The sequence below is a fragment of the Chelonoidis abingdonii genome, chromosome 6 (genome assembly GCF_003597395.2).
Source record: "Chelonoidis abingdonii isolate Lonesome George chromosome 6, CheloAbing_2.0, whole genome shotgun sequence".
NCBI classification, from domain to species: Eukaryota; Metazoa; Chordata; order Testudines; family Testudinidae; genus Chelonoidis; species Chelonoidis abingdonii.
Window position 1 is genome coordinate 105,735,393 of NC_133774.1, and position 15,986 is coordinate 105,751,378.

Consider the following 15,986-nt stretch of genomic DNA (forward strand, 5'->3'; position numbering starts at 1 on the left):
ATAAACAGTAACAGCCTAGTCCCTTAAGATTTAATAGCAATTACCATTGTGCTATTGTTATAGTTACATTTAAACTGCACTAAAATCGTTTTTTTTTTTTTTTACTTGTTTTTGTTTTATAAATACTTGAGCACATGGAACCATTTACATAATATTCCTCCTCCTCGGATACATAACCTATATCTTTTGCTCAGATATGCACACACACAGAGCAGAACCTCATTAGTCTATACATTGGATAAGTCTCGCAACAAACTTGGTGGCCTCAAGCCCCACTTCTCATCACAAATTTGGAACTCTGTTTTCAAAAAAAAAACAAAAACAAACCCCACATGCAAAAATACAAATGTAATTACACAACTTATTTTCCACATACAATTACTGCAATTCCCCAAGTAAATATTCACAGTGGTGAGCCCAGAATAAGTCTCTAGAAAATGACAAACCTGAATGTGCCACGGTGGTTATCATTACACTGATAATCTCTAATCCCTAATCAATTAGATGACCACAGAGCACTGTTTGGTTGATCTTTTCTGTAAAAGATCAAATAAATTAATATTTGCTGCCCCCAAATTAACTTTGATTTTAAGTCTTTTCATTAATGTTAGCTAAGGGCTGTGTCCTTGGAGGTGTTATAATGCTGAGTAGCATGCTTCATAGGTTAGACTCGAAGCACTTTCTTTAGTAAAATACTACAGTTATTTTGAATAAGAGAGTCACATGAGGTAGAGAAAACAGATAAAGTTCCTGGTAGAGTCTGGCAGCTTTGCAGATAACCGCTTTACATCTGCAGATATAAATTTTGTATCCATGCAAGGCTCTATGTATATACTGTATGCTCTCCAGGGAAGAGACTGTTTATTACTCTGGGTTTGTACTGTTCTTGCTTGGTCCCTGTATAATACATACAAAATAATAAATATAGTATGCACATACACATAAATGATATGGCTTATATTTTGAAAAGTGACAAATGGCGCCTCAATTTCATTGTGTGAATGTATTATATATATTGGTCCCTAAGGTATGGTCCATCCTATGCAGTCAATGAAGTAGGGGTCCTGCAGAAAAAATAGTATCTGATAATCTAATTAAAGACTGTACCAGAATGCATATGCACAAAGGAGCCTTGTTGAGTTTGCACAGGCAAGGGAAGGTTACTCACGCTGTACAGTAACACAGTTCTTCGAGATGTATGTCCACGTGGCTGCTACACTTCAGGTGTCGGTGTGTCCCAGCACCGCTGATCGGAGATTTATGTTGCAGTGCCTGCGCGGGTCTCACAGTGCCGTTGGTGCTGCATGTAACTTGTGCGCGCATGATCCAAGTCCTCCAGTTTCTTTTATACCACAGAGTCCCTCTTGAGAACTCTGAAGTAGAAGGGAGAAGAGCGGGTAGTAGAGCACTCATGGGGACACACATCTCAAAGAACCTCAGTTACTGCACAAGGTGAGTAACCTTCCCTTCTTCTTCAAGTGCTGTCCCTGTGGGTGCTCCAGTTCAGGTGACTGTAGAGCAGTGCCCTTCATAGTGATGGGGGGACTTCGGGTTCATTTGAGTCATTAAAGTAAGTACTGTGAGGCCCACTATAGTGTCAGGTCTGGAGTCATGAGTGATTGCACAGTGCTCAGCAATGCGTGGATGGAGGCCCAAGTGGCCGCTTGACAAATCTCTAGTATTGGAACTTTATTTAGGAATGCTATTGAGGTTGAAACAGATTGAGTAGAATGTGCTCTAATGCGTTCAGGTGGTTCTGTATTCCGGGTACAACAGCACATTTGAATGCATGTGGAGATCCGTTTAGACAGTCTCTGAGTGGATACAGCATCCCCTTTCGGGCGCCCGGTAGCAGAGATGAAAAGTCCAGGGAATTTCAATGTAAAACGCCAGCACACCCTAACATTCAATGTGTGGAGGGCGGCCTCTGCTGGAGTCCCATGAGGCTTAGAGTAGAACATAGTGAGATGTATTGGCTGGTTCATATGAAATGCTTAAGTTATTTTTGGTAGGAATTTAGGGTATGGATGTAGCATGACTTTGTCTTTGAAGAATACTGTGTTGGAGGTTCAGCTATGAGTGCCCCTATCTCTCCCACCTATCTGGCATATGTAATAGCGACCAGAAAAGCCACTTTCATAGATAAATGTAGCAAGGAGCAGATGGCTAATGGTTCAAATGGTGGTGTGGTGAGGCATTTCAGCACCAGGTTGAGGTCCCATGCTGGGACAGGTCACCGAACTTCTGGGTAAACATTTAGGACACTCTTGAGGAAGCGTTTATTAGTTGGGTGAGCAAACATCGAGGTTCCATCGATCCCCTGATGGAATGCACAAATGGCAGCAAGGACTTTGACTGAGTTCATTATTAAATCTGACATTTTCAGCTCCAGTAGGTATTCCAGCATTAATGGTAGTGGTGCGGTAGCACCCATCAAAGGTTTTTATTGGCACCAGACACAGAACCTCTTCCATTTTTGAAAACAGGTATTATGCATCGTCAACTTCCTGCTGTTTAATAATAGGTGTTTAACTTGTTCCAAGCAGGTTAGTTCATCAGGACGGAACCATGCAGGAGCCATGCTTGTAAGTGGAGTATCTCTGGGTTCGGGTGAAGAGTGCGACTGTTGTACTGAGACAGCAGATCCAGATGACGAGGGAAAGCTTGTGGGGCGCATACCGCCAGGTGCATCAGGTAAGGGTACCATGCTTGTCTGGGCCATGTTGGGACTATGAGGATAACTTTGGCCCTGTCTATTCGCATCTTGTGTATCACACGTGATATCAGTAGAATCAGTAGAAATGCACTCGAGTTGCACCTCCCATTTGATGAGGAAGGTGTTCTCCAGTGATCGTGGTCCCAGTCTCACATGTGTACAGAACGTTGCGCATGTGCAGTTCATCGAGGATGCAAACAAGTCGATAATGGGAATGCCCCACCGGTTGAAGACTGATTTCAGAACCTCATCATTCAACTCCCATTCGTGGTCTTGGGAGAAGTACCTGCTGAGTGTGTCCGTCATCGCATTCTGACAACTCAGTAGGTAGGATGCCAAGATGTTTATGTTGCGTTGTATGCACCAGTTCCACAGTTTCATGGCTTCGGTGCATAGCAAGTGTGAACAAGCTCCTCCTTGGCAGTTGATGTAAAATATGCATGCAATATTGTCAGTCAAAATCCAAATGGACTTGTTCTTTATATGAGACAGGAAATGCCTGGAGACACTGCAGATTACACGTAGCTCTAGTAAGTTGATGTGTAACTGAGTCTCCATCGGAGACTAGCTGCCTTGAATTGATTCATACGTGTGCCCCAATATATCAGTGAGGCATCTGTGGTGATCACAACTGATGCGTGTTCCTGTTGAAGCGGGATGCCCATACAAACGTTTTGTGGTCTTGTCCACCATGGTAAAGAGTCCAGGACACTGGGTGGTACTGCAAGTCATTTGTGTACGCTTTGTTTGCTGGGTATGTATACCGTGCTTAACCAGCCGTGTAGGCACTGCATATGTAGTCTTCTGTGTCATACCATGAACGTTGTAGCTGCCATGTGTCCTAGTAGTTGCAGGACAGCACTAGTCTGTACTTGGGGGCTGGCTCATACCTTGGAGATAAGCTTTGTGAGAGCTGTGAATCCCGCTGGGGGCAGGGATGCCTTGGCTTCTATGGCACTGAGGTGTGCGCAGATGAAGTCCAGTTGTTGGACCAGGATTACAGTTGATTTCCATTCGTTTATCTGTAACCCTAGCTCCTGAAACAGTGTGATAACGGTCTGGACTGTGACCATTGTTTCTTGTCAAGTTGGGCCTCTGAGAAGGCAATAGTACAGGTAGGGGAACTTCATAATTCCCCGTTTGCATAGATGTGCTGCTACCAGAGCTAGGGTTTTGGAGAAAACTCTTGGTGGAGTGGATAGGCCGAATGGTAGTACTCTGTACTGGAAGTGTTCCTGTCCTACCATGAAATGCAGAAATTTCCAGTGAGTGGGATGAATGGTGATATGGAAATAAGCATCTTGGAGGTTGAGGGTTGAAAAACAGTCTCCCTGTTGCAGCACTGGGAGAATCGTGTCCAATGTGACCATTTTGAACTTTTGGGAGCATACAAACTTGTTGCACTTCCTTAGTTCCAGGATAGTTCTCCATCCACCGTTGTTCTTCTGAGTCAGGAAATAATGGGAGTAGAATCCCTTCCCTTTGAATTTCGATAGAACTCATTCCACGGCACCTAGTTGTAGAAGATGATTGACTTCTTGTCGTAACAGGTGCTCGTGAGAAGGGTCCCTGAAGAGGGATGTGGAAGGAGGTAGATTAGGTGATTGAGAGGTAAAGGGATGGTATATCCCGACCTATTTCTAAAATCCATTGGTCCGATGTTATTCAGATCCAGATGTGATAAAAAGGGCGAAGTCAATGACCAAAAACTGGGGACGGGTCAGGCACAGGTGCTATCTTGTGAGGAGGGTTGTTCAAATCCTCGACCAACTTTTCAAAATTGTGGTTTTGGAGGAGCCAATTGGAAAGTGGGTGCCTGTGACTGGGGCATTCGTCAATGCTGTGAACATTGCCATTGATTATTGTAAGGCTGATGTTGTTGATGCCTGTTAGAGGAGTCTCTAAGTCTTTGATACAACTAGTACCTTCTTCCCGTCTCAGGTGGGATATATATCCCCAAAGTGCGAAGGGTGGCCCGAGAGTCCTTCATCGAATGAAACACCTCATCAGTTGACTTTGAGACAAGCTTTTCTCAATTGAAAGGTAGGTCTACCACCTTTGTTTGGAGTTCCTTGGGTATACCCGTGGCCTGTAGTCAGGATGCCCAGCACATTACTATGACTGTGGCCGTGGTTCTGGCTGCCATATCCACGGTGTCTAGTGACGCCAGTAGGGTTGTTTTGGCTATCAGCTGACCCTCATTGATGATGGTTTGAAATTATGACTGTTTCTCCTCTGGGAGCTCTGCTGTGAACAAACTAAGTTTCCTGTAGTTATCGTAGTAATATTTTGCCAACAATGCAGAATAATTGGCCACTCTGAATTGTAGGATGCCTGAAGAGTACACTTTACGCCCAAACGTGTCTAGTCTCTTGTGCTCTTTCTCCTGTGGTGTTGTTTAAACTGTGGTTGTTTGCCGCGCTGATTTGCAGCATTGACCATTAAGGAGCTGGGGGGTGGATGTGCAAAGAGAAAGTCTGCCCCTTTTGAGGGTACATAGTACTTTCTATCCGCTCTTTTGCATGCTGGCGGAATTCAGGCCAGTGTCTGCCAAACGGTCTCCGCTGGATCTAAGATGGCATTGTTAATAGGAAGAGCGATTTTGGAGGGAGATGATGGCTGTAGTATTTGTACCAGCTTGTGCTGGTTTGTCTGTACCTCCTTTAGCAGGATGTCCTGGCTGTGAGTGACCTGCTTAAACAGCTCTGAAACTGCTTGAAATCATCTGCTGAAGCTGGTAGTGAGGGCATAATAGCCTCATCTAGGGAGGAAGAATTGTGAGCAGGAGACGCAGTTTCTTGGTTTGTGCCAGTTTCTGTGTCCTCTCCTACGTCCTGAGCCTCCATGGGCTGCAGTATGAGAGACAAAGGATTAGAATGCAGTTTGCATCTGTGCACTGTGGAAGGGCTGGGGTGTGGATCCGTTTAAGATGCCCAGGGTTCTCAATGTGCCCATGGCATGGGGAAGACCATAGGGGGGTAAATCCACGGTGATCCACACCATGATTGAGTTATCTGGTGGTATCTTGGTCCCATATGGTTCCACGGTGTGCGGTGTGCTTTCAGTGAGGAGTGGTGTGATGAGAAGGTGTTCTGCTCCAGCATGTCCTCCTCACCTTTGCTGGAAGATTGTGCAATGTCATGAGAGCTGTTGGGATCTCTTCTGTAGCCTGTTGGAGAGCCTTTGGTACCAAATATCAGGGAGTGTGGTGTCAAGAATATCAGCAGAGACTGTGTTGGTGCTAATGTCTGGGCCATCGGTGTCCCAGGGTCAGTGCTCGCCAATGTAGGCGTCGGTGCTGACTGACACTATGTCTTTTTAGTTGGTGCGGCCGGTGCCGACTTGTTTTTGTCCACCATGCCGACTGCGCGGGCAGTGCTGGGAGCGGAGGCATGGCACCTAAGGAGATGCTCAGTGCTGAGTCCCATTCCAGTGAACTCGATGCCGTGGAGGAGGCATGTCTTTGTCTGTGCCTCAACTCAGTCTCCTTTGCTCGGACTTCAGCGGTGCCGGAGGTGCTTGGAGCGTCAAAGGTGCTCACCTAAGTATATGTCGGCATCAACTGTAGCGATCTGGCAGGAGACCATCTTTGTTTTCGTGGTGCTCTCTGAGGAGAAAAAAAAGTCTTTTTTGGTCTTTCACAGCGTCTGTCTCCTTTCCCATTTGGAGGAGTGCCTAGAGAGGCAGTCTGCTTGTCTGACTCTGGTTGGAGGGATTTCTCAATTAAAATCATTTTTAGCCATAGATTCCTGTCATGTCAGGCTCTTGCTTTCAAATTGCTGCAGTGGGGGCATTTTGGGCAGATATGCCTGTCATCCAGACAGCATACACACGAGTGCCCATCTGAAACGGGCATAGCTTCGCGGCAGGAGCCGCAGGGTTTGAAGCCTGGAGAGCTAGGCATCTTAACGGGTAATCTTCCCCTGAGGGGAAGTAGCTAATAAAATCAATTTTTTTTTCAATTAAGTAATACTAACACTAACTATAACTTTCTATCTGACTATCTAATTAAACTATTTTTCTAATGGTTTTAGGGAAGAGTGCTAACACTGCCCCAGAGCTCCGTCTTCAGCCGAGGACAGTTGAGAAGGAACTAGATGGCTTGGGTCATGCGTGTGCTACACGTGGCTCTGCAAGGTAACCCGCGTGGTCACTGCTATCATAAATCTCTGAGCAGCTATGCCGGGATGCACCAAAACCTGCAGTGGAAAACCCACAGGGACAGCACTCCAATAAGAACTTTAATTAGGCATTTCCTAACTTGGGAATGCTTGATTTTTCAACCTTAATGTTCTTTTAGAGTACTTTTTTTATGGATTATTTCATAAGGTTTTTTAATAAAACAAAGTGAAAAAACCCCAAAATCTATCATGTGACATCATACAGACACCCACATGGGTCATCAGCAGGGTTGGAACAGTTAGATTCATTGAACAGATGTCTGACACTTGAGCTAATGAAGTAACTCACTAGTGACCAACCTTATTACACAGGAGGGCCACATAAACCTAAGCACAACCTTGTGTGGGCCAAACACATTCTTCTTATTAAAATAAGATTTAAAGTCACCACTATTGATTTATATTTTAAGTTCAGCTTGTTTTGTATGTATTTAGACATGTTTCTATGTACACTATTCTTTATTTACACACTTCTGTAAACTAAAATGATGTAAACATGATGACAAAACGCTAATGAATCAGCCATTAGTATACTGTGTTGAAGCAGGCTGCAGGCCTTACGAAATGCTCTGGTGGGTTGTGTATTGCCCGTGGGCCGTAAATTGGGCAACCCTGAAGTAACTGATAGCAGCTGTAGGTCATCTTCTATGTGAACCAACCACTAGAGCATGCTGAAAGTAATTTTATCAGTGGATTTCACAGATATTTGCTGACAGCAAAGGAATACAGACACTCAGAAATCTTGGGTTTAATTCCAGCTTCTGGAGTATTCTCAAGTGGGTACAGAGCCTTCTGCCCCTTTTCTTGCCAAGCTTGACCCCTTCTAGCCACACTTGTCCCAGATTTGTCTCCCAGCTCCTCATCTCAGCCCCAATCTCCAAGTGTGCCCTGGGTTCCTCATCCCAGTCCCAATCTCTTCCTCTGGGCTCCTTATCAGAATCCCTGTTTTCCCTCAACTTAACTCCCATTCCAACTCTCGGTCTCCCTACCTTGGACGTCCTTCCCTCTCCTCACCACCAGGCTTCTCAGCCTGGTCATCTTGCCCAACCACTCCCAATCTCCCCACGCCAACATAAACAGTTCTTTGTCCAATCTATCTTCACTCACTACCTTCACAGGCTCCTAATACCAACTTCTACACCTACCCAGTCCCGGTTTCATCCCCTGGCTTCCAGTCCTACTATTCCTCCCTGCCCCTTCAGATTCCAATCTATTCTGCATAGACTTTGACACAATCTCTACCCTCCCATAAAACTCCCTAGCCCTCTGCATTTCAGTTAGGCTTCCTCCTCCTCCACACTGCCTGTGCCCAGAAAGGAGAAAACTGAGAGCACTGGAGACAGATTCCTTACTCTCAGGTCCTGTGCCCGATACCACAGCCAGATCTGGCTGCCAAGAGGAGCAACTGCAGGCAAAATACTGTTCTGCCCCTGCAATTCGGGCTGGGGCATGCTGAGTGCAGGTAGATTCTTTGGAGAAATTAGCTGCCAACTACCAGGTTTCTATGAAGCATGTGTGAACTGAGATTCTTTGGAGCCTTAAAACTTGGTCAATTTTTAATGGCACATCCCTGACCAAATTGGCAACATCCTCGGTCAAATTGCAAGTCCTGCCTCCAAACATGGAGGAGCTAGAACTGCTCAAGAAACGGGTTTAAGCATTATTTAAATTTGAGCAAATTTTTTTTGCCGAATTCCTAATCTCATTCTTTAGAAACAAGTTTAGCTGAAACTTTAAAAAAAATCAGCCTCATGCAGACATCTGGCATGGAAAATTTCAGCCCGAAGACATGAAATTTGGCAAAGTTATAAACAACTGAAAACATGTTTGTGTTGATCAACCTTCACTATAGCTGGAACTACCAACTTCACCTATAATTATAACTTCCAGTTATTTTTATAAGGAAGAATGGTTACTTCCAGACAAGGGACAGAGGGAATAAGCATGATAGTTCTGTCTTCTGAACATTTTTGTTGTTGTTGCATGAATAAAGAAATAGTTTTGGCATTGTTCTAAAGGCGCTTTTAAAATGTACATCTATCACTATGTTGTCATCATGTCTAGAGGAGCTATTCTGGGACCAGACTTAGATTTTTTACAAAAGATAGTTTTATAATCATGTATGCTCTCCTGCTCGTCTAACACATGACAGAATAGATTTGTATAATTCTGACATTCTCATTTAAGACCTGTGAAGAGAATCTTCACCCTAAGATGCACATAAGAAGTCTCCCCAGTAATGAAAATTGATCATATTAACTCTTCTTTCTTTTATGAACTCTGAAATCAGAGACATAGGCCTGGTCTACACTATGCGTTTATACCGAATTTAGCAGCGTTAAACCACACAACGAAGCCCTTTATATCGATATAAAGAGCTCTTAAAACCGATTTCTGTACTCCTCCCCGACAAGGGAAGTAGCGCTGAAATCAGTATTGCCATGTCGGATTAGGGTTAGCGTGGCCGCAATTCGACAGTATTGGCCTCTGGGAGCTAGCTCACAGTGCACCATTGTGACCACTCTGGAAAGCCATCTGAACTCGGGTGCATTGGCCAGGTAGACAGGAAAAGCCCCGTGGACTTTTGAATTTCATTTCCTGTTTGCCCAGCGTGGAGAGCTCACCAGCACAGGTGACCATGCAGAGCTCATCAGCACAGGTAACAATGCAGTCTCCTGAGAATCGAAAAAGAGCTCCAGCATGGACTGCACGGGAGTTACTGGATCTGATCGCTATATGGGGAGAGGATTCCATGCTAACAGAACTCCGTTCCAAAAGACGAAATGAAAAAAAATTTGAAAAAATTTCCAAGGCCATGATGCAGAGAGGCCACACCAGGGACTCACTACAGCGCCGTGTGAAAGTTAAGGATCTCAGACAAGCCTACCAGAAAACCAAAGTAGTAAATGGAAAGTCTGGGGCAGGGCCAAAAACATGCCGCTTCTCTGCTGAGCTGCATGCAATTCTAGGGGGGGTCCGCCACCACTACCCCACCCCCGTCCGTGGATTCCAAGGTGGGGGTGGTAATCGCAGCTATGGCTGAGGATTCTGCAGACGAGGAAGATGAGGAGGAGGAAGAGGAGGACGAGCTTGTAGAGAGCACACAGCATTCCGTTCTCCCCAACTGCCAGGAGCTTTTTCTCACCCAGACGGAATTACCCTCCCAGCCCTCCCAAGCAACTACCCCAGACAATGAAGCCATGGAAGGGACCTCTGGTGAGTGTATCTTGTAAGTATAGGACATGGTTTAAAAGCAAGCGTTTTTTAATGATTAATTTGCCCTGAGGACTTGGGATGCATTCGCGGCCAGTACAGTTACTGTAAAAGTCTGCTAACATGTCTGGGGATGGAGCGGAAATCCTCCAGGGACATCTCCATGAAGCTCTCCTGGAGGTACTCCAAAAGCCTTTGCAGAAGGTTTCTGGGCAGCGTTGCTTTATTCGTCCTCCATGGTAGGACACTTGACCACGCCATGCATGTAGCAAGTAATCTGGTATCATTGCATGACAAAGCCTAGCTGCGTATGGTCTCGGTGATTGCTGGCATTCAAGCAACATCCGTTCTTTATCTCGTCATGTTATCCTCAGGAGAGTGATATCGTTCATGGTAATCTGGTTGAAATTCAGGAATTTAAGTAAGGGGACAGAGATGGCCATTCCTACTGGGCTGTTTGCCTGTGGCTTAAAAGAAATCCTTCCCTGCAGGTAGCCAAGCGGGGGGAACAGGAGGGGAGGGGGCGCTGCTGCGCTGAGCATTTTCCGCGTTGGCTAGCAGGTCTTTCCTGCTACCAGCCACGCGGTTGTGGGGGGGGGGGAGGGGAGGAAGGGGGTGTTTAGCACTCATCTTCCATGATACCAGCCACGGGTGTTTCTGTTGCTGGCACATTAAACAGGAAAGAAGCAGCACTCAACGGGCTTTGTTGCTAGTGGAAAGGAGGTGCTGGATGATGAAGGCTGCAGAAGACGAAGACACATGGGCTTACTAGGCTGCATGCAAGTCCGAATTCTGCTGCTGGACTGCGTCTGTGATCTGTAACACCAAAGCCGCAGGCACTCAATATTAAGATGCAAATGGCAACACTTGTTGTAGTGAAAACACGTGCTATGTAAGGTGAATAGTGTTGTTCACCGTGAACAGTATGACCATTGTTTCTTAAAAAGTATCTTTTTAAATACTTCTCTCCTTTTCTCTCCTCTCAGGCAGCTGCAAATTTTTCAACCTCCCTACTCTCTGAACGCTATCTCAGATAAGGTGGCGGAAAAAAAGCATGAAGAAATGTTTTCGGGAAATCATGGAAGTGACCGCAATGAAAGCGCTCATTGAATAGTGGAAGGAGTGGTAGCAAAGTACTGGAAGATGCCAGTGACCGTGAGGACAGGAGGGACAACGTGAGGACAGAAGGACGAATGTGAGACAGGAGAGACGCTCGAGATGAGAGGAAGATGCTCAAGATGAGAGGTGGCGCAGGAAGATCAGCGGTGGCTGGATACACTCGGGGCTGCTGCGTGATGCAAACTGCCATGCTCAGTGTATGGTTGAGCTTCAGGACGGCAGCAGGATACAGAGTGTCGCTGTAGCCTCTGTATAACCCCTCCAACCCACCATGCCCTTAGTCTCCTCACCCCAGACGAGTAAGAACTCGTGGGGTAGACTCCGTGCACCCGCCCACTCCCCCCAGTGGACAGCCCAATCAAAAGTCTCATATTATGAATTTTTTAAGTGGCCTTTTCCTTCCCATCTATTGTCCTCCAAACCACATCCAAGCCTACCTTGTCAGTTCTCTCCTCTTTTTATAATTAAGTAATAAAGAATACAATGATTTTAAATGAGGTGACTTTATTCCTTAGAAGCAAGCTGTGATTGAAGTGGGGGCAGCTTACAGGAATGAGTCAAATCAAGGGGGCGGGGGTACACAAGGAGAAACAAACAGCAGTCACACTGTACCCTGGCCAGTGATGAAACTGGTTTTCAAAGCTTCTCTAATGTGCACGCTTCCTGGTCTGCTCTTGTAATCACCTGGTGTCTGGCTGTCCGTAATCCGTGGCCAGGTGCTTTGCCTCAGCCCCCACCCGCCATAAAGGCTCCCCCTTACTCTCACAGAGATTGTGACACACAGCAAGCAGCATAACAAACGGGAAATTGGTTTGGCTGAGGTCTGACCGATCAGTAATGTGCACCAGCGCGCCTTTAAACAGCCAAATGCACATTCTACCCCATTCCGCACTTCCTCAGCCTGTAGTTGAACAGCTCCGACTACTGTCCAGGATGCCTGTGTATGTTCATGAGCATGGTTCAAGGCGTAGGCTGGGTCCCGGAGAACGACAGTATTTAACATCCCCAATGGTTATTTTCTGGTCTGGGAAGTAATTCCTGGCTGCAGTCGTTTAAACAGAGTATGTTCCTGAAGACGCGAGCGTCATGACCCTTCCGGCCATCCACGTGGAATGTTGGTGAACGTCCCGTGGATCCACCAGTGGCTTGCAGCACCATGGAAAGTACCACCTTGCGTTTAACGTACTGGGTGCCCTGGTGCTCCGGTGCCAAGATAGGGATATGGGTTCCATCTATCGCCCCACTACAGTTAGGGAATCCCATTGCAGCAAAGCCATCCACTATGACCTGCACATTTCCCAGAGTCACAACCTTTCGTAGCAGTAGCTTAGTGATTGCTTTGACTACTTGCATCACAGCAACCCCCACAGTAGATCTGCCCAGTCCAAACTGATTCCCGACTGACCGGTAGCTGCCTGGCATTGCAAGCTTCCAGAGGGCTATTGCCACTCACTTCTCAACTGTGAGGGCTGCTCTCATCTTGGTATTCTGGCATTTCAGGGCAGGGGAAAGCAAGTCACAAAGTTCCATGAAAATGCCCTTAACGCATGTGAAAGTTTCGCAGCCACTGGGAACTGTCCCACACCTGCAACACTATGCGGTCCCACCAGTCTGTGCTTGTTTCCTGGACCTAAAATCAGCATTCAATGGTTAGAACCTGCGCCATTACCAGCAGGATCTCCAAAGCGCAGGGGTCCACAGTTTGACAGAATTCTGTGTCCATGTACTCATCACTCTCGTCACCACTCTGCCGTAGCCGCCGCCTTCTCGTCTGGCTTTGCAGGTCCCGGTTCAGAATTGACTGCACAAGAGTGCGCGAGGTGTTTACAACGTCCACGATTGCAGTCTTGATCTGAACAGGGTCCATGCTTGCTATGCTATGGTGTTTGCACAGTTCACCCAGGAAAAAAGGCGCAAAACGGTTGTCGGCTGCTTTCACGGAGGGAGGGGTGAGGCTGTACCAGAACCACCCGCGACAATGTTTTTTGCCTCATCAGGCATTGGGATCTCAACCCAGAATTCCAAGGGGCGGGGGAGACTGCGGGAACTATGGGACAGCTACCCACAGTGCAACGCTCAGGAAATCGATGCCAGCCTCGGTACATGGACACACACCGCTGAATTAATGTGCTTAGTGTGGCTGCGCGCACTCAACTTTATACAATCTGTTTTAAAAAACCGGTTTCCGTAAAATCAGAATAATTCCGTAGTGTAGACATACCCTAACACATGTCTACTTGTGCTAGTAAATGCTCAAACTGACATGAAAAATGGGAAACAAACATTCACTTCCCAAGCTCTTGTCTAGCCACTTATTTATTTTCCCAGTCTCTGCAGTTTCCAAAGATCAGTTTTCATATCAGTTCTAATGCCATAATTCTCAATTCCCTGAACGATTTGATAACAAGCTCTTTCTTATTTTCTGTAATGATTAACTGGATGCTCATTTCTTGTACCTTTTCCAAAACCACACAAATTTAAACATTACAGCCCTAGTTTACCAAAGTTCACTGCATAGGATCAGCCACATCAGCATAATATTCCAGGGACTTGGAAACAATTAAAAGATATGCTTTGTTATTACTACCCCAACGAGGAGGCAGCGGTCACTCCCTATGCTGGAATCCCATAATTGTTGTTCAGACACACCAAAATACCAGAGCGCTGTAGCCTGATTAGGCACCACTACTGAGAGGAGGAGGGGCAAAAGGAGAATGTCAGTTTCAATTTATGCCAACGATTTTCAGAGGGAGCATTTCAGCAAAGAGAGTATTTTATTAAAATGTATTTACACGTTCTGTTCACTTTAATTGCCCCTTACAGCAACTTTAGTTAATTATGGTGCATTAAAACATCACATAGCTTGTAGCTAGTATTTCCTAATTAAAATAAGCAAATGTGACTCTGTGGGGAGCAGGGAGGAGAAAGCAGCACAACATTTCTGAAAAGGGAAGAAAAGCCAAGAATGCTTACCTCATGAATGAGAGCTATTAACATCTGTTGGAAATTGCGTCCTCTGCTAGCCAGAAAACGACTGATAGGTTTGCCATCTCTGCCCATGTGGATTGGAAGGTCATAACATAACAACATGCCAGCTTAAAAAAAAAAGTATAAGTGCATCAACATAAAATACTGCTAAATAGAGCAAAAAAAGTTTCATGCACAACAGCTGAATATAAATTTTAAGAAAGATCATATAATTGTTCTAAAGTTACATTTTAAAATGAGTGTGACACTGACCAGTGTGGAAGATCATTCTGGAGTCACTTAATGATTCATGTTTCAATGCTGCTGGGTTTTAAGACTCATCACTTAGAGGATGAGTTCAGACTTTGAGGAATAGGCAGGGAGAAGAGCAAAGGGAACATTAGTGTTGTAGAGTACATGATTGTTGCTTAAATTGATGGACTCTAGGATCTTCATTCAGGAAAACATCGCTATTCAGGACAATATGTAAACACATGCTCAACTTTAATTATGTGCTAAAATGCTGTTCTGAAAAAGTTTGTACTTAAGCACATCCTGACAAGATTTTCTGAATCAAGGCCAACACCACATTCAGAGAAAAACTACCATATGCTTTGAAACATTAGTCAAGGGAGTGATGTGACCAATGACAGGAGCAGCTCACCTGCAAGGCCAGGCTTCAGGCCAGGCTGCTTGTTCCTCTCATACATTTTCAGCATGATGTTGGGAACTCCTGCTACAGTCTTTCCTTGATCAGAGCGCGTGGCCCCTCCTCTCAGGGCAGAATGATACACTCCGCGGGGCATGTTGGCCATCTCCTGTTTCACAAGTGATGCCACAAACTCTTCAAAAGCTGGAGGAAGTGGATGGAAGAAAAAGGTCATGGGCTGAAGAGAGGCCAAAAAAACCCAACAAACCCAAAACCACAGCTTCAGGGCAGTTATGCTTAACTAAACTAGCAACTACACGTTCAGATGAAAGCTCCAAGGTCAGGGATTTAGAACTCCTGGCAAGCCTTCCTGACTCTATGTTCACCTCCACTCAAACTGCAGCTCAGGAAGCTCCGAATAAGTGATGTCAGATGCTAAAACTCAGAAGAAAAATAGCCTGAACTGTTCTCAGTGCTGTTGATCAATGTGTTCTTTGTTTGTTACGCTAATGACACAGTCACAAACTGGGACAGTCAGAAATTAAACTGAAATTTACATTTGTCAATGTAAATAAAATGTTCCTTGAAAATGAGTTTTTCTCCTACAGGCTTTTTCACCATAAAAAAATAAACAACTGGTACTATAATTTCTCTGAACACAGTTGTAGGTACTGTTTATATGGTGGTACACTCTCATACTTGGGATTTTTATATTTTATCTGGGTTCAACAGTGTAAAGTAGTAAAGTAATGCTATTGCTTGGTTTCGAAGTTAGATTAAAGTAGCCCTTATGGTTGATGCGTGCAGTGTAACTGCATCCCAACATGAAGCCAACATTAGACCAGCACCTGGCAATGCCGACAGATTTAAGAGTCTGTTATTACTTTCATTATATGACCAACTTTTAAAGGATTTATAACAACTGTTTCACATTACTCTTGAAACTCTGATGTGTAAGTTCCCAAACCAGATGCAATGCTGGTTTCCTAAGAACTGGAGTATATATGGGTTGAAAGAGAATTTACCCACTCTTCTGAGATCCTGGCAATACCTGAGGTACTTTGGAACAAGTTAATGGAAAGACACATCTTATCCTGGAACTTCCTTACTTTGGTCATTTTCAGTCAGTACCCATTGTTTT

The 15,986-nt window shown here is 45.2% G+C and overlaps 1 protein-coding gene across 11 annotated transcripts in view; it reads right to left on the reverse strand.

Annotated features, from left to right (window-relative positions):
* Positions 1-15,986, reverse strand: part of FOCAD (focadhesin) — a 211,513-nt gene that overhangs the window by 64,617 nt on the left and 130,910 nt on the right. For all 11 annotated transcript variants that reach the window (XM_032797563.2, XM_032797567.1, XM_032797566.2 and 8 more), the window contains 2 exons: positions 14,861-15,049; positions 14,203-14,324 (listed from right to left, as the gene is read on the reverse strand). In XM_032797563.2, coding sequence (XP_032653454.1) covers positions 14,203-14,324; positions 14,861-15,049 — 311 coding nt within the window. The remainder of the gene's footprint in view (positions 1-14,202; positions 14,325-14,860; positions 15,050-15,986) is intronic.